Source organism: Nomia melanderi, chromosome 7, assembly GCF_051020985.1.
Source record: "Nomia melanderi isolate GNS246 chromosome 7, iyNomMela1, whole genome shotgun sequence".
In the NCBI taxonomy this organism is placed as follows: Eukaryota; Metazoa; Arthropoda; class Insecta; order Hymenoptera; family Halictidae; genus Nomia; species Nomia melanderi.
In genome coordinates, this window is record NC_135005.1 from 3454211 (window position 1) to 3480484 (window position 26274).

The window sequence follows — 26274 nt, forward strand, 5'->3', positions numbered from 1 at the left end:
ACCTGTTCCTTATCATCTGATATTAGGCCATTATTACCTAGGACCATCCAAGGCTATTTAGATTTTCCCTGGTTTATTTTGCATAATATTGAACCACATTACTTTACATTGAGCAATTTTGAATCATTTTAGATCGCATTGAACCACTCGGACCACTATGCAGCATTTGAATACTTGTTTTGTAATGTTGTACCATCCTTATACTTCCGTCCTTTTCTCCATTAACAATCTTTTACCATATTTAACCACATCTGATCATGCCTATACACGTATGAATATATTCAACCAATCTTAACACGCTGAATGCTACACTATTTCATACAGCAAAATATACAAAAAAGAACAAATATAATATTGAATCATTTGATTGAATTGCATTATTATTATTGCACGTTCGTCTAGTTGAATGCCACCGCATTAGGTATCATTATTTATAATATAGACGTGTTTTCAAATAATCGTACTTTCATTAAACGAATTATAATAATTCCATTTGGCTGAGAGTCACCGGTAACTCCCATGGTATTCAACGGATTAAACATCTGTAACAATCCTTTTCCAAATTCGCCGATCCGTCTTTACATTCAATTCTTCAGCAACTCAATGTTACACAAATAAAACTTGTCTGAACTGAACAGATCTTCTGTTATAGGTGCGCTGTATCCAGATTTCACAGCTCGGAGACCCATTTACTCTGAAGCCTCGAAGGAAGATAATGCCAATCGCATCCATTTCCGTGTCTTAAGACGATCCAAGAGCACGTGAACACTGTCACGCCACAAATTCCAAGGTATTTCGACGGTACAGATTACAGAAATTCTCCGCGGTGTCACTGATGCAATGCTAATTGCGTGATCAACGACAAAGAAGTAGAACAGGACCGACGGAAGATATGTAGCCCATGGGAAATCCGAGATATCACGGCGTCGCTCGTATTTGCATACAATGCAGCGCTATGCATCGGGCAGACAATGGTGATCCGACCCTTCTTTTTTTTCATTCGATCAGGAACAAGGAGGAAAAGGGGAAGAGGGATGGCAACGGCGTGTTCCTAGCGGTGTAACGTAAATCATACCTCGAAATAGATTCAGATCCCCTCTGTGGAATCAAGTGTCGAGCCACCATCACCGTTAGAACGGATCCAATCTGGCCTCGAATCTTATCTGAACGAGTTGCGGGATCGTTTCTACCGTGTCGAGCAATTTTGCAACATAATTACGTGCACCTCGATCCGTGACGCTCCCTTTCCGAGAATTCGATTACCTTCCTACCTCGATCCGAATTTTCTGTAAATTTCGGGAAACGTGTTGCGTATCTGTACACGTTGATCTGTTAAGTCGTGTAATACGAAATGGATTTATCTTACTAATGTTTGTACTCTTGTTGTTTGTTATTCCTTTGTTTTTTATATAACCGCTTAACCAGTTAACTGCGTTTGACGAGTATACACGTCATCTGAACCCCTAACCCTATCATTTCTTTCTCAACTCTGATAGATACGACTGCTTTGTCATTCATAATTTATTGGAAAAAAGAGAAATTATAGACATATTCTATGTCTATGTTTGCTCTTAAGTATAATAATTGATTACAGAAAAATAATATTTACTTTGAATTCGAATGAACCGAATAATATTTATGTTTGTTAAATCCTGTTAAAAATCTTCACGAGTCTAACACGTTGTTGTAGGGCAAGGGTTTAAAGCTTGAAATGATACTAATTCTTTTAACGATGCATTATTTATTTTTTCAGATAAACGTACAATTCTTCTTTGCTTTGCTTCAGTTTTTCATTAAAATTTACCCTAGGTGCATTCGTCCTACAATTGACGAGTACAAACTTCATTTTTTTATTTTATTGCGCACAAAACTAGAGATTTTTCAAACTAAATTCCATAGTTAAGTAAAACAGTTTCATCGCCGATTATTAGAGCAACTTTTTGTAAAAAAGTTTTTCTGAATTGTGCGTAATAACTATTTCTTAATAAGCAGTTGGGGACAATATTATGAATGAAAGAACAGTGCAGCGTTGATTTACAAAAATGAGCCACGTTGTAAACTCTAAATAGTAGCTTATAATGATGCCTTTAGAATTTATTCATTTTAAACATTCAGAATTTCTCGAAAAAGAAATATATTCATTAAAAGCACGTTGGCAGAAGCGTATCGAATCGAATAGAACATGTTTTGATTGATAAACGTCTCTTAGAAAATTAAACAAGGTTTTCCTTTTTCTTTACAATCCGACATTTTATATTACACGCCTTAATAGATACAAAATTTTTGTAAACGTGAAAAATGTATTGCATAATTTTTTTTTAATTCAGAACGTGAATTTTTGTGAATTTGAGAAAACTTGTGGCGTACGTTTCTACCTTGATACGGAGACTGAGTTTTTTGTAAATTGGGGAAAATGCATTGCGTGTCTTTTTGTTTCTATTTAGAATCTGATTTTTCATGAATTTGGAAAAATTTGTTGTATACTCTTTCACTTTAATTTAGAGCCCGAAGTATTATAAGCTTGGAAAAATATATTGTACCTATACCTTTTAAAATTTTATTCAAAGTCTAGATTTCCATGAATTCAGAAAGACATATCGCATACCCTTTTACTTTAGGTTACAATCTGAGCTTTAAAAAAGTTAGGAAATTTTCTCGTAGATTATATGGACTTGAATACCATAATTTTAATACTTCTTTGCTATTTTTTTGCATTAAACTGTTTTCACACCTTCACGTGTTAATCACATCAGCTTTCGGAATGTTTAATCCCTTTCATGGATTAGACTACCGGTTTCACCTATCCGCATTATTCAAACGAATTCAGTTTTTGTGCCTGGCATCCGCATTATATTTTCCGTTGTAATACCCGCGATGAATCACGTTTTATTCGTAGTACCGGCCATCCAGTGAATTTACATACCCTTCAGGTGGATATATCGCGTCAGAACGTTGGTCAATGGAGAATATTTTCATGGATAAATGAATTCTATAGAGAAAATGATAAATTAGTAACGTTTGGAAAAGAAGTACTGATAATTATTAAAATGAAGACAATATAAAATAATAAAACCAATACAGCGTATGAAATAACGAGGTTTGATGAAGGAAATGATACATTGTATTCAATTATTTTATTAAATTCATGACTTTATTGTCTATAAGAAAGTGATAAAAGATTATTTGTAATTACTAATATGGAACACCTAGGTAATTTGTAAATAAAATTCAATTTTATCACGAAAAATGAATATTTATGGAATTAAAAAGGATAAATAAACTAATTTTCCACTTTTTTCAACTTATATTATGTTAATTTTTTGCTTTTATACATTAGGTATACGAATAAAACATCGAGAACACTACATTCTTCGCGAATACAATATACTGAACATATTTTTTTCTATTATTATCATTTTTGTAATTGCCACTGTAAAATAAAAATATCAAATAATATGTAACATTAACAAAGAATGTCCATCCAATATGGAACGTATTTCATATTAGGAATCTATGTATTCCGATAGAAAAACAATAACTATTCTAAGAAAAATATTAATTTGCAGAAAATTAATTTTAAATAGTGAAAAACAAACATATTTAATGATAAATCATGTAAAATAAAATTTGGTTGGCCATCTATATCAAGAAATTTGACTATTTAACTCGCCTTTCAGAAAATTTAATTTACTACCAAACACAATAATGCTTCGCAGTCGATGACAAATTCTTAATTGATGTCCAACTATTAATATAATTGTTTTGTATTATCAATGAAGTGTTTTCCATAATAACTGATACATCAAGTTATTTATTTTCTAAAATATTGTGGTGTTTCATATTAAAAGCTGTTCAATATTAGGCGTTATTACTCTACATGTACAATTACATGTAATATTCACATTTAGTTAATTGTAATTTATTTTTTAAAATTCGACACTTGAATCTTATTAGAACGATATTTAATATAACAGCATTATATTATATATTAATGTGGTAACTCTATAGTGTTCCATTTCTTATTTTATAATGAAGACAAATTTCTGCTGCCAACTATAGTAATGAAGAATAAAGAAAGTATAGTAAAAAATTCTCTTCTCACTTTATCATACTTTTCATCGCTTTCTAAATATTCACAAACATCCATTAGCGAAAAAAATTTTAAAAATGTCTGAACTTGTATGAAATGTACTTATAAAACTGATCTCTGAATTCTAAAACTAGTCTCCTAATAACTTTTCCCAACACAACTAATAGAAACTTGTCATTTCTTCTATTGAATATCGATCAATATATCGCTGATCGACTAAAAAAAGTATGTCCCAAAATATTTTCATAGTAAAACATTATAATTTCAATTACCAAATCGAATTGAAAACGCAGACAATAAAAAAACAGTCTAGAAACTAAGAAACACATTAAACAAACGTAATCCGATGAAATAAATATAATTCTAGTGGCAATTGACAGTATCGCTTTTCAGTAACACAGCGACTGTTAATCGCTAATTTAATTTCATCGAGTCGAGTCACCATAAGAACAATTAACGTTTCGATGTGATCTTTTTTATTGCGGTCAAAGGTGACGATCGAATCGGTGAGAAATCGACCCTGGGGCTAATTTTTCTCCGAGCAAAAAGGTTAATCGACGCGCGCAGGATGTCAGCAATGAAATCGCAATCGCGGCGCAACGTCGGCCGTTCGTCGGGCCAGCAACACCCGGTAATCATTGCAATCGCGATTCGTTTGTTAAACGAATTTGGAAAGAGAATTTGGGTAGGACAGCGGAAGGACGTCAAGGGCGGGGGGAGGGAGTCGTCCCATTGTTCCACGCCGCTCACGTTAAATACGCCGGCTAATTACCAATTAAGCGCCGGTACACAAAGCTCCGCGGCACGAGCGGCAGATATTGCCGTTTCCCCTGATCGATTCATTTATTCTCTATCTGCATTAATTTACGGGGAGACGCGTTACTCGCAATCGATCTTTTTCGTTTTTTTTTCGTCGGCAGTACGCATACAAAAAGCATGGCAAATCGCGATTCAAATCGGACGCGGATTTCGACGGATCGGAACCGTATACTCGGTAATGCTCTCTCTTATCCGCTTATCTCTCACCTTTTCGCAACGTCTAGCCTTTGTTTCGGTGAGCGCGATCCGGATCGATGGAGGTATTCGGAAACAAACTTCTTAACGAGAACGAGTCCCTGAATTTTTGAAAGTAGTACGTTTGTATCATCGAAAGGGAAACTTTTCGATCTGTTCGACCTTATTCCTTGTAAACATTATTCACGATACTTCAATTTATCCGTTTTTTATATGTTTGCGGAAATATTTTTAATTTTTTTCATGGTATGTCCAGTATTTCTAATTTCTTTAATAGTTTTTCTGATATTTCTGATATTTTCAATATCTCTAATTCTTTTAATATTATTTCTGCTATATATGGTATTTCCAATGTTTCTAATCTGTTGAATAGTGTTTTTGACATTTCCAATATTTTTAATCTTTTTAATAGGTCTTCTGGCATTTTGGATATTTCTAACGATAACCAATACATTTGTCAAGGTAGAAACAAACGTAAATCAAATATTGCTCAGCCACGTGGTTTTTTCATCTTCTTGAGCAAGTCGTGCAATTATCCACGAATCCCATTCCGCGCCACTAAAATTCAGGTTAATGTCGAGAAGAAATTCCAATCTAATTTAAGAGAGGCTGGGAGCAGTATTTATAGCGGCGCCAAGACTCGATGGAACTCGTTTATGGAACATTTATGGGATTTCACCCACACGCACTGTGCGGATACGTGACTGTCGAGTTCAAACGACGTCCTGTCACGGAAGCTTAAATCTTTTTCAGGAATTTAATTTTGCGAAACTGCATGATCCTAGGTCACTGAGAAACGAGACGACGCTCAAGAAAAACAATTTTCATGGTTTTATAAGTTTCGTTGTCTCTAGTATCCTTGAGACTCTTGTTGCTGTGATCTGTTTTATCGTTCGCCATAGTCATGGGAATTTGTTACACTCTCGAGTTGTATAGCTTGTTTCTGAAATTGTGGTACAACCGCGAAAAACAATTTGCCTGAAAAACTAATTGCATGTACAGTAGGAAGATAATAGACTTTGTCTGTTTATGACTTACTATTTTCACATTTTAGAAAGATTAAGGTGCGCGTGTCAGAAAAGTTTTCAAAGCCGATTGTCACGGAATTGAAGTCTTCTATAAGAAAATTTTATTCCTGCTTTTGACTAATTTTTTTTATGTTGTACAACGATTTCAGAAACACTTTACAAGAAAGATGTTCCAGTGGCCATTTGTAAAAGTTTGATTATCATTTCTTAATTAATGCTTAGTAGTAGATAATAATACTATTTTTTAAATATATATAAACAATGTTTAGATAGTATGCCTAGTAAACATTCTAAGAAAGAAAGAACCTGATGTGACTGATGAAATAAAGAAAAGAATTTTAATGCTTAATAATTTAATTAAAAATTATGTTTCTTTCTTGCCATAATTCCAGGTCAAAAAAATATTTGCAAGTTGAAGCTGTATAGGAAATTTTAATCTAAGAAAAGACAGTTCTAATAAAGCAACTGTTGCTTGAAATATAGTTCCATCAATACCATTGGTATATTTTAAAACACAAAATTGTTCCCTGAGTGTCATGCGTCGATGCTTGTTACAACGGCTATCAGCATATAATAGGCAATCAGTTTCGAACAGGAGTAATTAAGTCGGAATCGAAGTCGAGGTTTCCATTTAACAGATTCGGCTCATCTCAGCGAAATTAGTACCTAATTGATATTCCGTAGGTGGAAATTGAAAGAATTGGCCTAATTAAAATCTTTGTCGCTTAACCCTTGATCTCTACCTATTCTTGCAACTGCATCGACTACAGTATAAATCTAGGCCCGATTGAACACTTACCATATTAACTGCACTGTAAACCATACACTATACCGTATGATAGCAATTTCAGGAATGCATCTGTCGAGATTTTAATTGATTTCTAATTCAGCTTGCATATTTCTAAATCAATTTCTTTAATAATTTCTCAGAGAAAAATCTGTTACCTTTTTAATAATTGCGAAATGAAGAATACGGAAATGGGTCATTTTGACCCGTTTGGTAGTTTTAGTGTTAATTTATACAATTATCCGATTCTCGATATACAAACACATTTGTTACACAAACACATTAACTAACACTTTCGATATTTATAGACCTCTCATTTATTCTTCACAAACATAGAATAAAAATATAAGAATTTAATGTGTATATAATACTCAGGTTTCTCTTCAAAAATAAGTAGTTTATTTTTACCTACATATTTAATCATTAATTTGAATTTCTTACTAAACTTTCCCTTTCATTCTCGAACTACAGTACCTACTACAGCTTTCTAATTACGTTGGTCGTTTGTGGCAAAGAGATTACGGTGAACAATAGATCAGACTCTGAGATCATTAAATTAGTCATACACTTATTTTATCTTTTTCCCTTTCTCTCCTGGTTACTATTAGTTCGGGCTATAATGGTAATGAGAATAACGATAGTATCTTTGTAAAAAATTAAACGAAATTAATCTTGCGAAAAAACACTTTTAAGCAAAATGACTTCCACTTCTTAGACAAAAATCATTTTGATAAATCTATACTAATTGTTAGTAAATATTAATTCTGAGTTTCAGTAGATGCTTTCAAATATTTCAATTTTCGAACAAAGGACATTTATTAATCGCTTCAATTAAATATAAATAATCCCATTCATTTCAAAGTAAAACGTAGCAGATAAGTCCTTCGCCTACTTTCGCAATTTCATACAATAGAGACGCGAAACACTTATAATTACTGTTCGTTCAACAGCTTGCGGATGGAGTTACACAGCATTAGGCACTAAAGCTAATACTATTACTGCTGCCGGCCCGGAATGCCTGAACACAAAAGACGTCGAGTGTATCCACTTTGCGCGGATTTTCATTTCAATGCGGAGATTAACAGACACGGAACAAAATTTTATAAATAAGTAGTCATATGAAAATACAAATCTGTCGTTAAGTTTCACCAGAAAATAGGAGCGTTAAGATGCTTTAAAACATTAAGGATTGCTTCATTTATGGTGGAATTCGAGGCAGATACTTTTATAAGCTATCCGTGCTAATTATATGTATATCAAGTTTTATATAAAACTGCTTGAATATTTTCTTTAGGGGGTTCGTTATGTAAATGTGAACGATGTTAAAAAATTTTCAAAAAGTACTCGAAATATTTAATTTATTCAAAGTATGATAAAAAATGTATTCCTGAAGTCAAATTATGGCAATAAATGGAAAAAAGTGGATTGTCTAACAAGGTTAATATTTTTGCATATGTCAATGTGTTAATTTCTATAGGTCACAATGACACGTATGTACATGAGTAGGAGATCATAGGAAACACAAAAAACAATAGTACAATACACAAACTCGTTGATGGCAATATCAAGATCACTATTTAGTAGAAAATAATAATCAGTGATGGCTCAATCACACTCCAACAATTTAAATAGCAAAAACTTGTCTTTTAATTTTCATTCTTCTGGCAAACCTCTATGGTTCACGCGGTTATTCTATAAAAAGTAAATTTTGTACATAATATTTTGCTCGAACTTCAACAGAAAATAAAGATTTTACTAATAGCTTCAAAAGTATTAGTGAAAGCTAATTTAAATGAGACACTCTCTATATGAGGTAAATTAAAAAGTAAAACAAGTTTTGCTGTCAAATAATTTTCAAAATAATTTCTCAGTTTATAAAAGAGTAGATTTGTAAACAGCTATGGATGTTTTATATACTTATGCTAAAAGTAAGTAAAATTATTAAAGTTAGTTAAAATTATTGCAATTGAAATTTTCTTTATTGCATCTTTATATTTGACGCGTGCGGCGTCGCTTCAAAGTCCCGCGGTTCGACCCTCAATGTTTGACCGATTGCGTCTTTCCTGTTTTTGCTGATTGTATTTATTTTCTATCCCTATCTACTGGGATCACGGTACACGGAGCTCGAAGCAGTGGGTAGTGGGGGAAAAGTAGGAATAGTGCAGTGGAATTTAACCGAGAAAATTTTGTGGAATTTAAGCTAGCATCACTGTACCACCTCTCGATAAGCCGTAACTATCGCCATCAATGTCCAAAAATCGCAACGGGAAGGTAATAATCCTTCGTACTTGTAAGATCGAGTCGCCAGATTTTCGGTTCGATATTTTCTTAAAGTAACAATCAACGTGTCGGGTCTCGGTAGAACGTGCTCGGGTTTCCGCTTACGTGGACGCACTTAATTTGACCTTTTTACTATCCGCCCGTCTTGTCCGCGGTAAAAGCCAGCGGCGGGAATCGGGAGTGAACTTTTCAATCTCGTGGTGGATTCTTGGCTTCCAATCTGCTCCCAATATCACGGGGTATTCGTCGGGCTTTTGAGTTCCGGGGAGTGAATTCCAAAGCCCCTCGATTTCGGTGCGTCGAGTTTATCGAGCGGATAGAGAATCTCTTCCGTGGACGTCCCATATGTGCTCGCTGTGAGAACATACATATGTGTGTGTGCATGAGTGCGCAGGATGTACACGATAGAACTATACCGGAGAATCTTATCGGAAATTATTGACAGACGAAAATTTCATGGCGAAACTTCTACCCGGCCGACCCTCTCGCTAACTCAGCGCCGTTATAAATTCATTTATACTTCACTCGGAATATCGAAGAAGGGGTAGAACGTCTATCCGCGATAGTGGATTGTCACAGTGAAATATGAGACTGGATACACAAGAAGAGTTGAACTTGTTTCCTTTTAAATGACCGTAAATGGTGGACGATTGCATAACACGTTCGATATCAACGTCACATATTTGTGATGCTCATAGTTCTTAGACATTCTTTTTATTTGTACCCGCATGAAAGATATACTGTGGAACTCAGTTTATACGGATCATGTTAGTCCTGATTTCCGGTTTATTCGGATTATGAAGGTAAACACTTGCTTCACTTATTGTTCTACTAATTAATTAACGTACTTGATCTACGTTTATACTGTATAATGTGTTGTATACAGCTAAAATTCTTTCATATAATATGACCGATTTTAGAAATATATAATAAAACTTTTATCTTTTACAAGGTTTATAGTCAAATGAATTTACCTCCTTTTTACTTCGATAATGTAAATTTCACTATGCATTTGCATCGTGCATTGTACTTTCTAAATAGTTTCAACAAGTTTCTGGATAATATTCAAATCAAGATTTCCCTTAAAATAATATGATTTTTCTTGAATGCTATTTGAATAAAATTTTGGCGTTAGTGTTAAGCATATCGTAAATAAAGCAAATAGAAAAGCAAAAGTGGTCACAGTATACTTAAAATTTACCAATAAAAATATAAAATTCCCACTTTATCCGTTTAAAAGATTAAAAGTGTGAAATCTGAAGACAGCACACATAAAAGTCTCTGAAGCAGACTTTGGTTTCTACGAAATTGAATATTTTTATACTTCGCGAAGTAAACTTTCGTTATATATGTGTAATAGTAACGGGAAGTAAGAAAATATGGAGATGGTTATTGGTCGCAAAGTGCGTCTGACTATAAAAGCAATCCACTGTAACGTTCCGTTCCCCTTTTCCTTACAGTCGATTACTCCACACTCGAGCTTCAGTAGTTACGACTCAATCATAGTGCAGCATAACTTTAAGTTTTTATACGCATGCACTGTTTCCAAGGTTATTTTGCATAAAGCATATGCAATTCAACGAAACTTTTCATGCAATGTATACACCCACCAATATTCTCATTTATTACCGTCATTCTACTCAATCCTCCTTTCATCTATTTATTCCTTTTCTTTCATTTCCTTATAAAGTCATTGAAATTTCCCTTTTTATACTATACAAAAGGCTCCGTCATACAAAGAATTGCCAAAGGAACAATAATGTATAGATATTAAGAATAAATTCATGGTTCACGAATACTGAATCTGGTTTAATATCCAGAAGATTTGAAGAATAAAAGAGTTGGACGTAAACCATGAAAATAAATTGTTTAAAAGAAATATATAATATAAACATCCAGGCAAAAATTACGAGACACAGCCATGTTAATGAGATTAATTTCTAAATACTGCTACTAAAGGAGTGAAATAATAAGAATGAGGGGAATCGTGACAAACATGGTGAATTAGAAAGAACTCGGTAGTGCATCTAAATTAAACGTAGCAGAGAATATAGTATAGCTGGCTGGGAAAACAGTATAGTAAAAGCTAAAACATGATTGACTAAGCTTCCTTCACGTTAAAAAATTATTTATGTGTTGTATTAATAACCTTCGTCAGATAGAAAATATTATAATGTCTAAACTGCAAAATTTGTACATTTATAATAAATATGAATCTACAAACGGTATTGAAACGAAAATTTTAGTGTAAAATTAATACAATTATCGCTTCAGTTTTGGTGTAAAATTATATAATAATATATTGAAATTACATGTAGTTTAATTTATTTATTTTAATTTCTAATATCATTTTTCACCTTACTTTTTTCCTTCAGAAATTAGTATAATTATTAAATTATATATGTAACTAATGTAATATAACGGAGGAATGAAAATATATTCATCTCTCGAAAATTTATTTATAATTAATTATTTTAAATTATTCATTAACATTATTATTATGGAATTTAATTACTACCTACGCAAGATTACGAAGCTGAATAAACGTGTGTTTATTTATTATAAATTATGTTTAATTATATAATCCAATTAGACGTGTTTTATTATAATATGCATACTTTATATATTCGAAAATGTTCCTTTAAGTTATTCATGAACTAATTTTTTCGTAATTATATCAAAATTTGCAGGAATATGTCGCCAAGCAACGAGATTAGAAATTGAATTTTACGAGTCTGATACCAGCTTAATTTTTGAAAATGGCTGGCGTTAAGAAGCTTACCCGTCGAATACGTGGAACATGGAACTCGACACGGAGAGAAGGTGAACGTTGTAACTCTTATTGGCGGAAGAGACACGTGGTTCTAATTAACTTCGTGTCGTCTCCAGGGATTTAATCCTGTGGAAAACCGTTCCACCGACCGAGCAGTAGAAAATGTTAGGACTCTGCATCTTTCGTAATGTCGGGAACCGCTCGTGAGCAAAATTGAAGGTGCACGAACTGAAGTGCCTCTGAAAATACGTGAACTCTCCTCGGCGTCGCAAAATTTTTCCGCGTTCCTTATAAAAAATACGAATTCTTATCCACCGTCTTTGCATTTCTTATTCTGTACCGTATTAAACCCACTTGTATCCGAACGCTCCTATAATTCAGACTCTAATAATAAAATAGACTCTAATAATTAATTTACAGTATTCTAACGAAGAATATATAATGCTTCAATGGAATGTTATTAGTTTATAGTGTACTAATTAAAAATTCACAATGGAACAGTGAAAAGTTTATCCTACTCGTAAACTAAAATTAATAATAATTTACAGTATTGTCATCAATATTATTTAAATAATTTTGAGTGTGATCTTTTGTATTTTCCACTTACTTATGTTTTTTTCTCTATACTGTGGCCACGCGTCACCGATTAAGCAGGTAAGAACTAGCCACAATGAAAAGTAACACCTTCCCATCTTGACCTGGAAACAAAAATAAAAATTCAATAGAGTACATTATATGAATGGAAAATGTGTGTCGTTTTTGTATATGCATAACGTTACTGAAGTAAGAATGAGCAGCAATTAAAAAGATAGCACTTATACTACTTTCCATATGAAAAAGCACTGTTTAACTGATCAAAGTACATAACAAGATGACGAAATTGTTATTACGTGAAATATACAGAAATTTATCTGTTCAAATTATATCACGTAAAAAATTGCTTCAATTTCACAATTACGTTTCCAGCCGTAAGGAACAATTATATTCATTCATCGTTAAAACGGGGGGATCCGAGTCAAGCTATTTCTATAGTCTCAGCATTTAGAAAAAGCAACCATTTGACAACGAGTGGACGTAAAAACCACTTTCATAACTTCAGTTCTCATTCACCTCGTTCCCAGTTTCCTCTGTGCATTGTGTTGAAGCAGTTTTGAACATTTTTTCCGCGCGAATTCAGTCGTCATACCCCGAACAAGAGAGCTTATAGGCAGAAAGGGAGAGAGAAAGAGGGAGGGGGGGGGGGGAGAGAAAGAAGGAGAGCAAAGTGACAGAGAAAGGAAAAAACGAGAGGAAAAGAAAGGATAACAACACGAGACAGAGAGCGAAACACAAATATAAATAAAGATCGATATGGCAGTGCGTAGTGTCAGTGGTGAAAGGTACGAATCCTTTGTGTTTAGTGATCTATTTCATATCGTTTATCGCATTCGACAACTGGAACAATGAACTTTGTGGCTGATAAAAGGATACAAAAAATGCGAGCAATTTGTACGCGATATTTCGAGCGATCGTTTCAAGCAGATGTTAGTATTAACGCATTCATCGCCAATGTGACTAGTTAGTCACATGAATGATGATAGTCGGGTATCGAGTGGACCGATCGGTCACACGCAATCGAGGTCTTTGGAACAAAAAGGGCGAAAAATTTTACATAGTTTTTTGTTGCAGATTCTATTTCATTTTGAAAAAATATTATCTTTCATTTGGTGCAAAAAGAAGTTAACTCTCAGTAATAAATAGATATAGCGTCTTCCACACTCCTCATTAAATGATTCCAACGGTATAGAAAGCGAATTATCTAAAGGTGATCTTTAATATCCCATTATATCATTAGAGTACTATTTATTGTTTCATTATAATATTGGTTATAATAAAATATACTCTTTTTTAAATTTCTTTAGCAAGTACTTACTGTTCTTTCTTAGTTTGGCAGAAAAAAAACAGCTTCAATATTTATATTATATTTATTGAAAAACTAAGAAAGTCATAGATTTTATGTTCACTGCAAAAATTTATTAACATGTATGTTACCTGACCATACGTTTATAAAACGTTTGATACAGAATTTGATTTTTAATCGATTTATTTTCTCCCAATAATAAAAATTATTAGGAAGTGCAGCTATCTCCTTATTTCAATAATTCTTTTAATTTTTATTTAAAACATTCACTGCCAATGTGACTAATTGCTCGCTTTGACGCCGACAAGGAAACCTAGTCTTCAGTGACAATCAGACCAATAGATTCCATGCTTCTTCTACAATACTAATTCATTGAGTTATTACTCAGCAGTTAATATTCACCTAAAAAAGAATTTCGAACCAGATTTACAATTTTCTCAGTAACACATTTACTTGCTGTTGAAACTATTAACTTGCCCCATAATATTCTCTCTTTTCTTTAGTTTGATGGATCTTTTAACCCTTTACATTCGCATGTCATGCTGGAGATGACAATACAGATTTGTTATAGAACATTGGAAATTATTTTGAATAGTAGCACACTTTAAAAGATTATAAAAATTAAATCTTATTGCAATAATAATAAATAAAATAAATATAAAACGTTGAATTCTACCGCTAAAAATTAGTTTAATTCATTTCCTTAAAAATAAATACAAGTTTACACCTAAAAATATTGAAAATAAAGATTTTAGAAGAACAAAGACGTAAAGTTCTCTTATCCTCTTTTTGTGAGACAGAAGAACTTTGTTTCTCTGTTATTCGAAAATAATCACTGCGGCATTACAGTGGGATCGCGTCGTTCATGTGCATGGGCTCTTAGGAAAACCTTATCAGGCTTCCGGTGAAACGGAAAAAAGATAATCAGAACGAATTGTTCATAATTCAATAATCCATCATTGAACATAAAATACTGTGCACCCGTCGTGTATTAACATGTTGAATGCCATGGGGGTCACCAGTGACCCCCGACCAAACCAAATTATTACAGCCCATTCAATTAAATGATGGTTATTTGAAAACCTTTCTATTATAAATAATGCTATCTAATGCGGCGACATTCAGCGAGATAAACGTGCAATAATAATAATGATTTCGCTATGTGAAATCGTGCGGCATCCAACGTGTTGGTAAACTCAAAAAAACTTGTCGAACAACCTAATAATACGATGCAGCTTACGAATTCCCAAAACCGTTTTAAAAAGCGAAAAAACAAATGCACCTAGCCAGATAAATTGGTAACGAGTGTGTTAACAGGCGCGTACACGAAACGTTCGGCGATCATCGTAGTCCTCTACAGTAATCGATCGTCATAATGCTTTCACGTCATTGACAACTGTCGAGCGTTGGAGCTCGCCACCAGGGGCTGTCACGAATCAAAAGCGGTCTCGCCTCGATGAGATCCTGTCCACCAATTACTGGCTTTGATTGGCCGCTCATTAATGCGGAACCCGTGCCGTGTCATCCCCTATCCTGTCTTACGTCCACTGACGCCGGTAGACGTCTTGCGGATCGGTGTCGTGTGTCGAAGACGACCGGAAGCTGGCCGAGCTAAGTGGCGTGCAGCATGGAGGCTCGAACTTGGACGTTTAAACTAATTAACGAGCTCTCCGCCGGCCGATTAGACGGAACAGCGTGATTCTAGCGTTTCGACCCTCCTCAAAGTCGACCGGCTAGCATTTAGCTCGTCCGAGTTACCATTCCCCGGCGTCGATGTCATGGCTGGCTATCTAAAGGAAGTTTAGAGACGCTCCTCGATGCATATAATGTTTGACGTGATACCGACGAAGACTGCGGTTTGGAACACATTTCTTTTTCGGTTGCGCTCGTCTAAAATTCTGTTTTCGACGTGGAATTAACACTAGGTTTACGGAACGCGTCAATTTGACTGATATTGAATTTTATAATTACTATTTGGTAAATTTTGGCTCTGACTGATGCAATTGCACCAGTATGTACACTCTGTTTGACAAGAGCGTGTCCGGCAAAACTCGAAAACTATTTAGGATATCGGGTTCGAAAAAAATACACAAATTCTTTATGGTGTATACTAAGATGCGTTATTATTAATATGGTGCCCAGTCACCGCCATTATCAATAATTAATTTACATCTTCGAGGCATACTTTCTACTAATGTAATCGCATAATCACGAGATAAGGACCTCCATACCAATCGAATTTGACGAATCAGCTTCTTGATCGTGTTGTGCTTCTTTCCTCTGAGCTTGATCTTCATGATTGCCCAAACATTTTCTATTGGATTTGCATCCGGCGACTGTGAAGGCTAATCTAGTACATCGATGTGATTTTCCTCTTTCCAGGCTGTACAGTGTCGACTTCGATGTTTTGGGTCATTATCCTCTTCCAGTAGCCAATGTTTATTATTTCTTATAAACCACCTCTGGGCAGATGGTAATAAGGCTCTCTGATAGATTTTGACCATTTTGGCAGCGTTTAAATTGTCAGTGAATACGTGCAAAGTACCGAATCTCTGCTTCGAGAAGCAACCCCAAACATGCACCCTTACCGGGTGTTTAACGGTTCGCTGAAGGAGTTTATTGGCGTGGTTACACCAGGTATGGGTTATAAAAGTATGTGCCCAAAAAGAAGTTTCGTCCGAAAAAATTACATTGTCCCAATCACGGTTCAAATTTTCATTCGCCCAAGCGAGTCTTTTTGTGACATGTTTCTTGGATAGTAGCAGTTTCTTTATTGTGCTTCTAAATTTCACATTATTTGCCAATAATCGTCTTCTTATCGTATCACATGACAATTTCAAACCCTTTCTACATAAAACTGCCTGTCCACTACGTAACGATAGACGGGGATTCTTCTCGAATTCGCGTAAAATCAATTTATCCTCTTTCTTCGTCGTCTTTGACTTAGTGCCACGATTTGGTAGGTCATCGACGTTTTTGACCTCCAAATATCGTTTCACCCACTTACTAACAAATGTCTTCGATTTCTTCATGTATTTAGCAGCCGCTGTGTATGACATTTTTGGTCCTTTAGGATGGGAACACAGAAACACTGCTTCGTAACGTGATGCGTACGCGGCACTCATAATGAAATGCGTCGTTTTACGAATAAGCTCGATCAACAACTGAAGGTTTTTTGTACAAAGCATCTTAGGGAAACATTCAAGTTACCTGCTTGAAGTGGAATTTCTTACCTAAGACATCGCAGGTAAGAGTTTTACCGTACACGCTCTTGTCAAACAGACTGTATCTCAGTTATCTATTTTTAAACCTCTAACTTCCAAAATTCGAATAAACGAATATGAATTTTTATAGGAGCAGTAGAATCAAGCGTACAATAAACGTTCGTAAACCTAGGGTTAATAATGTCGAAGAGAATAAAAGAAATAAAGAAATGCGATGCTTGTTTCAGCTTGAAGTTTAGTGAAGATGCAGTATGAAATGCACAGAGTCTCTTTGATTTTACTTGTAGTATTATAATATTGTTACAGTATAATAATAATTTAGTTAATGTAATAGTATTTCAATGTAATATTGTAATATTATTATATATTAATGTAAACAAGTAATACTCTTGTAATACTAGCAGCATAATGCTGCAACAGAACTTCAGTAGCGTTTGTACCCTAAAACTCATTTTATCTAGTGATGCAATCATTCGCGATTAGTTATGATACACCTTTCTTTCAAATAAATAAAGCAGAAGATGATAGTAAAATAAGAAACGCGGCAGAAGTTAAATGACCAAAAACAGGTTCACTGAAGCACATAGCTGCTACTTACGTCTCCACGTGTTAGATACAATTTATATCACTCAAAGTGATATACTCAAAGCTACAAGATTCATAAAATCGTAGTTCTTAAACCTAAAACTCAGCTCTTTCATCTATAAGAAATTCTATCCAACGTATCGCGCTTGAAAATTGGGAGCACATGCATTTTCAGAAGCGACTTAAGTCGATCGGAATTCCTGAACTCGTACAGAATTCACCGCAAAGACAAATGTGTTCAGCAATAATATTTCACAACGAACATCGCCGAATTTTCGGCGAAAACGCGGGGTGTAACTTCACGCAGGAAATTGTGTAACAGCGATAACAATTTCCAGAGCACCTCGCGAGCGGCGTTCGTGAAAATTTCCGCGGGCGAACGGCAACTTTCGCGACCATTGAATCACTGGGGCGCGCCGTTGCCGGTCGGAATATCGTTAATTTCGCGGATAAAGAGCCGTCGCCCGGGCGAAACTTTCCTCTTGCGCTTTGCTCCGGATCATATTCACGGAAACTCGGCGCAAAGGTCTTGAATGCTGCGTAAGAGCGACGAGGCGGCGTTCACCGCACGTAACACGAAACGCTTCACCCTCTCGCATCATCCATCCCTCCTTTCTCCGCCCACCTCTCTCGTCATACTTCGAAATCCTCAAAGAAATATTTCATAATATTCCGAGCTCGACCTATTCCACCTACGACTCGGGTATATCCTGGTTCCCTTTTCAGGTGGTGCTGCAGCTGAACCGTGGCCTGGTCCTTTACCTGAGTTCTTCGTTCGTGCGCGATCATCGAGCGCATTTATGGCAGCAACCCCCGGATTCCTTTGTGAATAACCGGCCACAAGCCATAAACTCTCCCCTTTGTCTGACTACACACGTTCAGCTACTTAAATATTTGCGGCCACTCGAAATGCTTTCAGTAGAAATATTGAGCTCGAACGGTTTTCGCCGTTCTGTGATCTCGCGAGAGAAATTTGACGCGTTAAATTGTGTTTGTTATTGAGAAAATGTGTTATTTATTTAAGATGTGTTAACTTATTATGTCGAACGAGTAATTTACCTCGCGGATAATACATTGTACGGTAGGTATGTACATTTTGATTGCGAAACAGGTGGATATGATTAACGGAAGTATGTATAGGCGCTTTGTAGGCATTCGTAAAAATTTGATCATTATCTTCTGAAATGAAAAATAAGAATGGGAGGTATTATAACAAATAACCCATAAATAATTCAGTATAATGTTACCAGACAAATATAAAACGTGGAGTTTCCAAACTTATGTCAATCTTTACATTTCATTATTCATCGTTTAATGAAATTTTCCGAAGTTCTCTTGTTCACCACAATATTTACATTACGATCGAAGCTGTATTTTCTCTAACAATACCTTCTATCATCGAACAGAAATGGTGTATTTAAAATACTGAGATACTCTATTTAATATATACTCTAAATACTTCAAAATGTATTATATTAAATTAAAAACAAGGATTTAACTATATTTAATTTGTACCAATTACATAAAATTGAAACCTTAATACACTTCAGAATATCAAGCACTAATTGCCAAAAGTTACGATATTTTTGTCATTATCGTCGAAATTGCGACACTATTATTACGTTCAATCACGAATTTTCCTCATCCTACGTTACAAGAGAGAATCCTCAGGGACCAAGATCATCCAACGCCAAACAAAGACAGAAAGCAAGAATTACACGAAGAGATCTTCAACGTCCACTATAAGTCCGCTGACCATCTCCGCGGTATCCGTCACGGATCACCCGCGCTTATTTCTCGAGCGAGCGAGCAGGAGCTTTGATCGTGTCCTCGAGAATAGACGACGGCGCAGCGTCTCGCCTATATTTCTCACCGAGGCTTATCCCTTTCCTCTTCGCCCGGGAAGATTCTCCTGCGAGCAGCATAAAAGTTTCTATTTTTCCCAAAGGAGAAAACATCGTCTGGTGCTCGATGCGAGCATCCTCCCGGAGGATCATGCCTCCTTTCCCGCCCCCTATCTCCCGGCCCCCGGGGGACACGTACGGACGGACCAACGCACTCGAGACGACGGCCACGCTCGGAGAGGAATAGCACCTTCGAGGATCCTTCGGCTCTTCATCGATCATTGCGTAAAGCTGGCCAGGCGTGAGCTCTGGCTACTCGCGCCTATCTCATTTCACGGTTAGCCGGAGCTAAAATATCCCATGGCCCTTTTCGGCGGCCGACTCTGGTCGTCTTCTGTGCCAGGGCTGTTGAACTGAAGGCTCCCGAGGTAACATGGCCCTGTACTGTCTTCGCTTGGTAGGGCAGACCGAGGCGAAACGGACCACTGGGCGAATCGGATAAAAATAAGAATATCGGCCATATTTGTTGCGTTGTTACAGAAATGAGCGTGCTGACTGTCCATATTACTTCGCACACCTTCTCTACGCTTCATCCAATACATTATCAATTGTTTTAAACCGTTGTTCGTCAGCAGCACGTGTTAGAATCGAAGCGAATGCGCGCGAACGTAAAGAATTCATGGCTAGTCTGAAATACGTAGTTGGAATTTCGCAGTTAAAATGACAAGTTAAGCTTGAAAATTCAAATTTATTCATTGTTATTAGTCTCTAGGGTGCCTAAATTCAGTATTTAATGTGCTTCGGATTATTATATTCGATTTTGTTCATGTATTCACTTTTAAATCCTTCGAAGCAAATCGCGCGTAGTAAATTGGATATCTGTTTTTCCTCATTTGTTTGCCTGTGGTCATAAATATCATGCTTATTTATATATAGACGTATGACAAACAGATACTCAAAGATCACGGAGTTCAGAAAAATAAAAGATACGGTAATCAGAGTTAACTCCAAAGAACTGACCATACGTCAAATTCCGGAAATTTATCGCATACCTTGTACAACCATACAAAGAAGACTTACTTGTCGGAGAATTAAAGAAAAACAATTTTACATTCGATATTATCTGTCAATAAAATGATACTTCTTGAAAAACAACAAGAGGAGTTAAAGACTAAGCCGAAAAAGGATACTATTAAAAGAAGAATAAAGACTAATACGTCTACATTAATTGTTACAAAATGCAAAAATTTTGTCGCGATCAATTTTATTAACTCCATGCGATTTTCTCCGCGACTGAACACGTTACGTTTATTTTACTATTAATAATATACACAAACGAGAAGAAACTTTCTGTTAACCGTTAATTGCACGTTTACTTTAATGGTACACCATTGATAACAGTAAAGTAGTCTTTTATTTGGATCTACGTGTAACGAAATAATCACGAAATGCTTACCAAATGTTTCACACATCATTAAATGTCTAAAGTTCATTAGTAATCAACAGTCAATTAATCGAAATAAAGATGTAGTCGATTAATGTTGAATGCTGGTGTAGCTGTTGGAAGGTAAGAAGTTCTAGTTTATGGAAATGCGAGCCGTGATCGATGCCTTGAATAAGCTAGGGCCACGGGTTGCGCTCCGCGAAGGTAAACAGGATGCATGTCCGATTTTCGGGACGATCGATACGCAAATACCACCGTCGGTTCCCATTCCGCGGCCCGGCTAACGTTGCATTATGAGGTCTTGGGAGGAACGTTTAAATAGAAGCTCCGAAAGACCCTCGACCGGCATCGAATAAGGAAAATTGGTTCCGCACGAACGAATCGCCCGTGTAAGCTACTCCCACGGGTAGTCTTTACCGGGGATGCGATTCAAGCGGGTTACGATTCCCCTTTTTCTTTGTAAACGAAAAGTATTAAGACGACCGCGAGAAACGGCTATCATGGAGGTCGTTTTTTTTTTGGGATGATACATTTAGCTTTCGAGTAACTTTACTAATGTAAAGTTACATAGGTATTACATTACTTTCTAAGCTTTAAGTAATTAAAGAATATTCAACCCCTTGCCTTAAAATATCGTGCCAGACTCGTAGGGAAGATTTCGAATATGGCTTGACAAGTATAAATGTTATTCAGTTCTTCTAAGTTCAAATGAAATATTATTTTTCTTGTTAGCAATTTGTATGGTTTAAAAAGCATCTAGATATAGAAAGAGTATTAAGATATTTTATTAGAAATTAAATCGTAGGGCAAGGATAAATAATTAAACAGAGAAGTATTATGGTGGCTATAAGAAATTATTATCATCAAGATTCTTATTTGGAAATGATATAATTACCTTTTTTTAATGATTTTATTGATGTAAATGAGTATAAGTATTTAATTACTTTCGAAAGTTTAAATAATTAAACATGAAAGTATTAAGACGACCACAAGAAACGATTATCATTGAAGATGTCTATTTTTGATGATCATTTAATAATTAAAAAATATTGCTATGAACTACGTTAAAAAGTCTTTTTCAAATGAAAAAAATGGCTAGTAAATGTAAAGTCTGAATAAAAAAGGACTAATATTTTCTTAACCTTTGAGAAAACGTTTGGGTAATTGGCAGGATAATCGATATTTCTGCATGAAAGAAGAATGTATATAAGTTAGCTATGCTGAACCTTCGAAGTGCAATTCGTATTCCTTATAACTTTCGCATCGAAAGTAAAATATGGTAGAATTCAGTATTATTGCCCTATTTATACGTTTAGTTACGTACTATTTAAATTATTTGTATACATGAGGAACAAAATTTCGAGGTAATTATACATAGCATTTTCAACGAATACTGAATCACATCTGACGAAATAATTTTATTGAATATTGGACTGACTTAAAACTACGAAAACTTAAAAATCCTATTATTAATTATCTTCATTTTAGTTTCTAAAATCTGTAAAATTTAAGAAATTGTTCGTACCTTATGGTGTTTGAAGAAAAATATTCTTAATAACTTTCCTATAATTACATTAAAATATAAAAAATATTATTGTCCTTGAAGACTATTAATGTTCTTCATTTTAATTTTTCTCAATCGATTCAGTACAATTCAATGTTTGAATTGTGGATTGCATCTATTGGTTCGAGACTGTTTATTCAGGTTCACATTTGAACGAACTAATATAAATTCAATTGAAATTAGAAGAAAAGAACTTCTTTTACGTTTTAAAGCTACAATTTAATTAAAGTCAGCAGAAACATTCATATTTTATAAAAGCCTGTACTTTATTTCATTATTACGCGTCCATTTATTCTGTGAATGCATGCAAATCTGCAATCAAATTACCGGTAACTGAATGTCTTTACTAAACGTAGAAAATGTTTAATTATAATGAAATGTATGAAAAACAATGTTTAATAAAATTCCTTTATTTAAACTTTGCATAAACGTATTTGAATCTTTACTAATTAATGTTCAGTACTATGTAAAAATTAGTTGTTAACAATAACTTTTCCATTGAGAAATAACATAGGTTTAAAATGAAATGAAAGAGTTTCTATTTAAATGTAATAAAAATGTACGTATAGTACTTTTTAATTCGTGATGATAATAAACTACATTTAACATACTATATCTATATACACATATTTACGTAATAGCAAAATAAAATTTATTTTAATGACTGTCAAATAGAAAATTATTTTTCCTGAAACGTTCAATGAATATTTTAATTTCAATCATCAATTAGTAATAATTTGTTTAATAAATGATTTTATATTTTACTGCCCATAGAAGGAACCAAATCTAAATTGCCAAATATACCAGTCGAGATTTACATTTACCACCATATACGACTGCAAGAGTACGAGATCTGCGAAATACATGTAGCACAGAAACACGTTTCAGTATACATATATTCATATCCATAGAATTCTTAAGAGTGTGACATTCCTGAATTTATTTTAAAACGAATATATCAGTACTGTGCTGTCAAGTCTGTAATCAAATTTTCAATTTTATGTATTGGAAGTAAAAGTAGTAAGTAATAAAATGTAACATACAGGTAATTATTATAGAGAGATACTTATGCATTTATATCCTCGTTTAATGTTCACATAATAGAATCAACATTCTGATATAATTTCATAATATTTAAAATTAAATTTTTATCGAATAAGCTTTTGTTTATGCACAGACTAACCTAATGTCTGACGTTCATTTTTTGAAATTGATTATTACATCTGTATATGTACAAAAACATGTATTGGGTAATTACTCTCCAATAGCACACGAAAAAGCAGTTTCTCAAAATAAAACAAATTCTCTGTACTTATTAAATGCTGGATTAATAGACATTTGCTACCAACATATTTTCTTTCTGATATGCTACAACCATACCACTGAACTTTATTTTTCACCAGACTTTATTTCAACTTTTAACAACTAGAAAAGTCTAATTGTCAAGAAAAGACAGCTTCTTATCTGCATCAAAATCCAGTAGGCAAGATTTCAAAATCAATGAATTTGATTGTCAGGACTCGTTTTCATTTTATACGTCTGAACATGTTTCATCATGACGGAACAAAAGCTTTTAGAATAAATCTTTGCTATACTGGAAATCTCGCAAGTATTGAATCAAAAGAAAACTTTTTATATAACTGTACAAGGTGCTGAGTACTTACATTTATGTATTGTCTAATTAGGTTTGGTCATTAAAGAGAATCCTATTGTGTGTTTTATCATTTTTCATTTACTTAAATAAGATTTATCTTCTTACACTCTTTATGAACTCTTTATACAATATTGTGCCACATATTCTTTTTCCAATAATTCATTAATTTTTATATATATAGTTTTATAAATTTATCATTTTTTAACGTACTTTAACAAGCTTCCAATGAATTTTATAAAAATATTTTAGAGTTTCATATATTCGCCATTGTCATAATTTAACTAAGCCTTACTGTCGTGTCATATTATACACAGCATCCTTTTCAATTTCATCCTCCCATTATTTTAATTCCACTTTTTCTGAGGTGGGTTCTTTGTCATCCTTCAATGCTCTTAACCCTTTGACTGTGACGCGCTCTAAATAAAAATCATCGGCATTGTGCGCCGCGTTATTCTCATGACGCTCTAGCAGAGGAACGTTATTATAATAATTTTTAATTATGTGATACTGAATTGTATTGTTAAAAAAAGAAAACATTCGGACTATGATCTAATTAGTTGATTAGTGTAATAATATATCTTTATAGTAAAGTAGTCAATGTTATATATTGAGCAAAATGTATTATTATTTAATTGATTTTTAGCGAACGACTAGTATGGATATAATGTGTTAATTCAATAAATACATGTTTATCAGTTAATGCATGCATGTACTAATTCCATAAATAAATGTTTTTACGAGCAATGAAATATCAACGCTCACAAACATTCATTTTCATACTTGATGCATTGAAACCACAGACGGATATGCATCAACTTAAATGAACACTTTCGTTGACAGATGTGCACGCCCAACACATAACCATCTAACCTAGATTTAATACAGACCAAACACAGTTGAAAGAGATAGAGATTTCGAATATGGATTGCCTTCACTTAATCTGACTAAATATTTATCAGTTCATTTATATTTTTATACTTTAACATAATGTAAACTTTAAGTAGAAGAACAATTAAACGTGTTTTACAAGTATTCATATTCAACAATTACTTTCCTCTCTATTTGTTTATTTCTTCTCTTTTGCTCACTTTCTTTCTCTCTGAAGTCATACTTTATTCTCCACAATTCTCTTTAATTTTGAATTTTAAATCGTGTAAAATTGAAGTTTAAACGTCCCATCTTTCTGGTTTAACCCCGTCCATACGATTTATTTCTCAACTGTGATAGATACAACTTCTTTATCATTAACAATTTATTGAAAAAAGGAGAAAAATTTCAAGCATGCCCTATGTCCACTTTACTCTAAAGTATAACCATTGATAACAGAAGAATAATATTCAATTTGGTATTTACAAGAACTAAGTAATGGTTATATCTGTTAAATTCTATTTAAATTTATTTAAATAGTAAAAAAATTTGTTCTTTATATATTAAGAAATATAAAAAAATTAAATTCTATTTTCAATTCTATGTTAGGCACAAAAGGTTAAATATTAAAACAATAAGAATCATGTAAGTACTTCACTTACTTATCATTAAATAAAATGGGTTAAATTCCCCAGTAACGCTAGGTTTACGTAATGCGCCAATTTGACGCATATTGAATTTTCTAAATAATATTTGCTACATGTACATATTAATTCTGGTCGATGCAGTTGCATACATATGTACCTTAACTGGTTGTTTTTAAATTCCTAATTTCCACGATTCAAATGAACGAGCATTAACTTTGCTAGGAACAGTAGAATAAATAAAACAATAAACGTCCGTAAACCTAGTTTTAATATTCTGATTATTATTACGATTTTTCATATTTTCTTAAAAAGAACGGAACTAAAGATGCTGGCCGAGAGCAGAGACGAAAGAAAAAAGAAATTGGGAGCAGCCCCATTCAGTATGAATACACGCAGCAGCGTTAAACGAAAAGGAAAAATAGAGAGGATGGTTGCGGCGGAAGATGGCGGGATTTGCGAGGGAATTTCCGGCAGCGTTCCGGCCACATCCGACCGAGTGATAATTAGGGCTGTTCGTCACGGGACGGGTTAGGAAAGGAAAGGCAGGGCAAGGTTTCCACAAGAAAGCCCGCT

At 34.2% G+C, this 26274-nt stretch overlaps 1 protein-coding gene across 1 annotated transcript in view; it reads right to left on the reverse strand.

The window, feature by feature from the left end:
* LOC116424200 (uncharacterized) overlaps positions 1 to 26274 on the reverse strand; it is a 208468-nt gene that overhangs the window by 126393 nt on the left and 55801 nt on the right. The window contains exon 3 of the mRNA XM_076369118.1: positions 12580 to 12670. Coding sequence (XP_076225233.1) covers positions 12580 to 12664 — 85 coding nt within the window. The 5' untranslated portion in view covers positions 12665 to 12670. The remainder of the gene's footprint in view (positions 1 to 12579; positions 12671 to 26274) is intronic.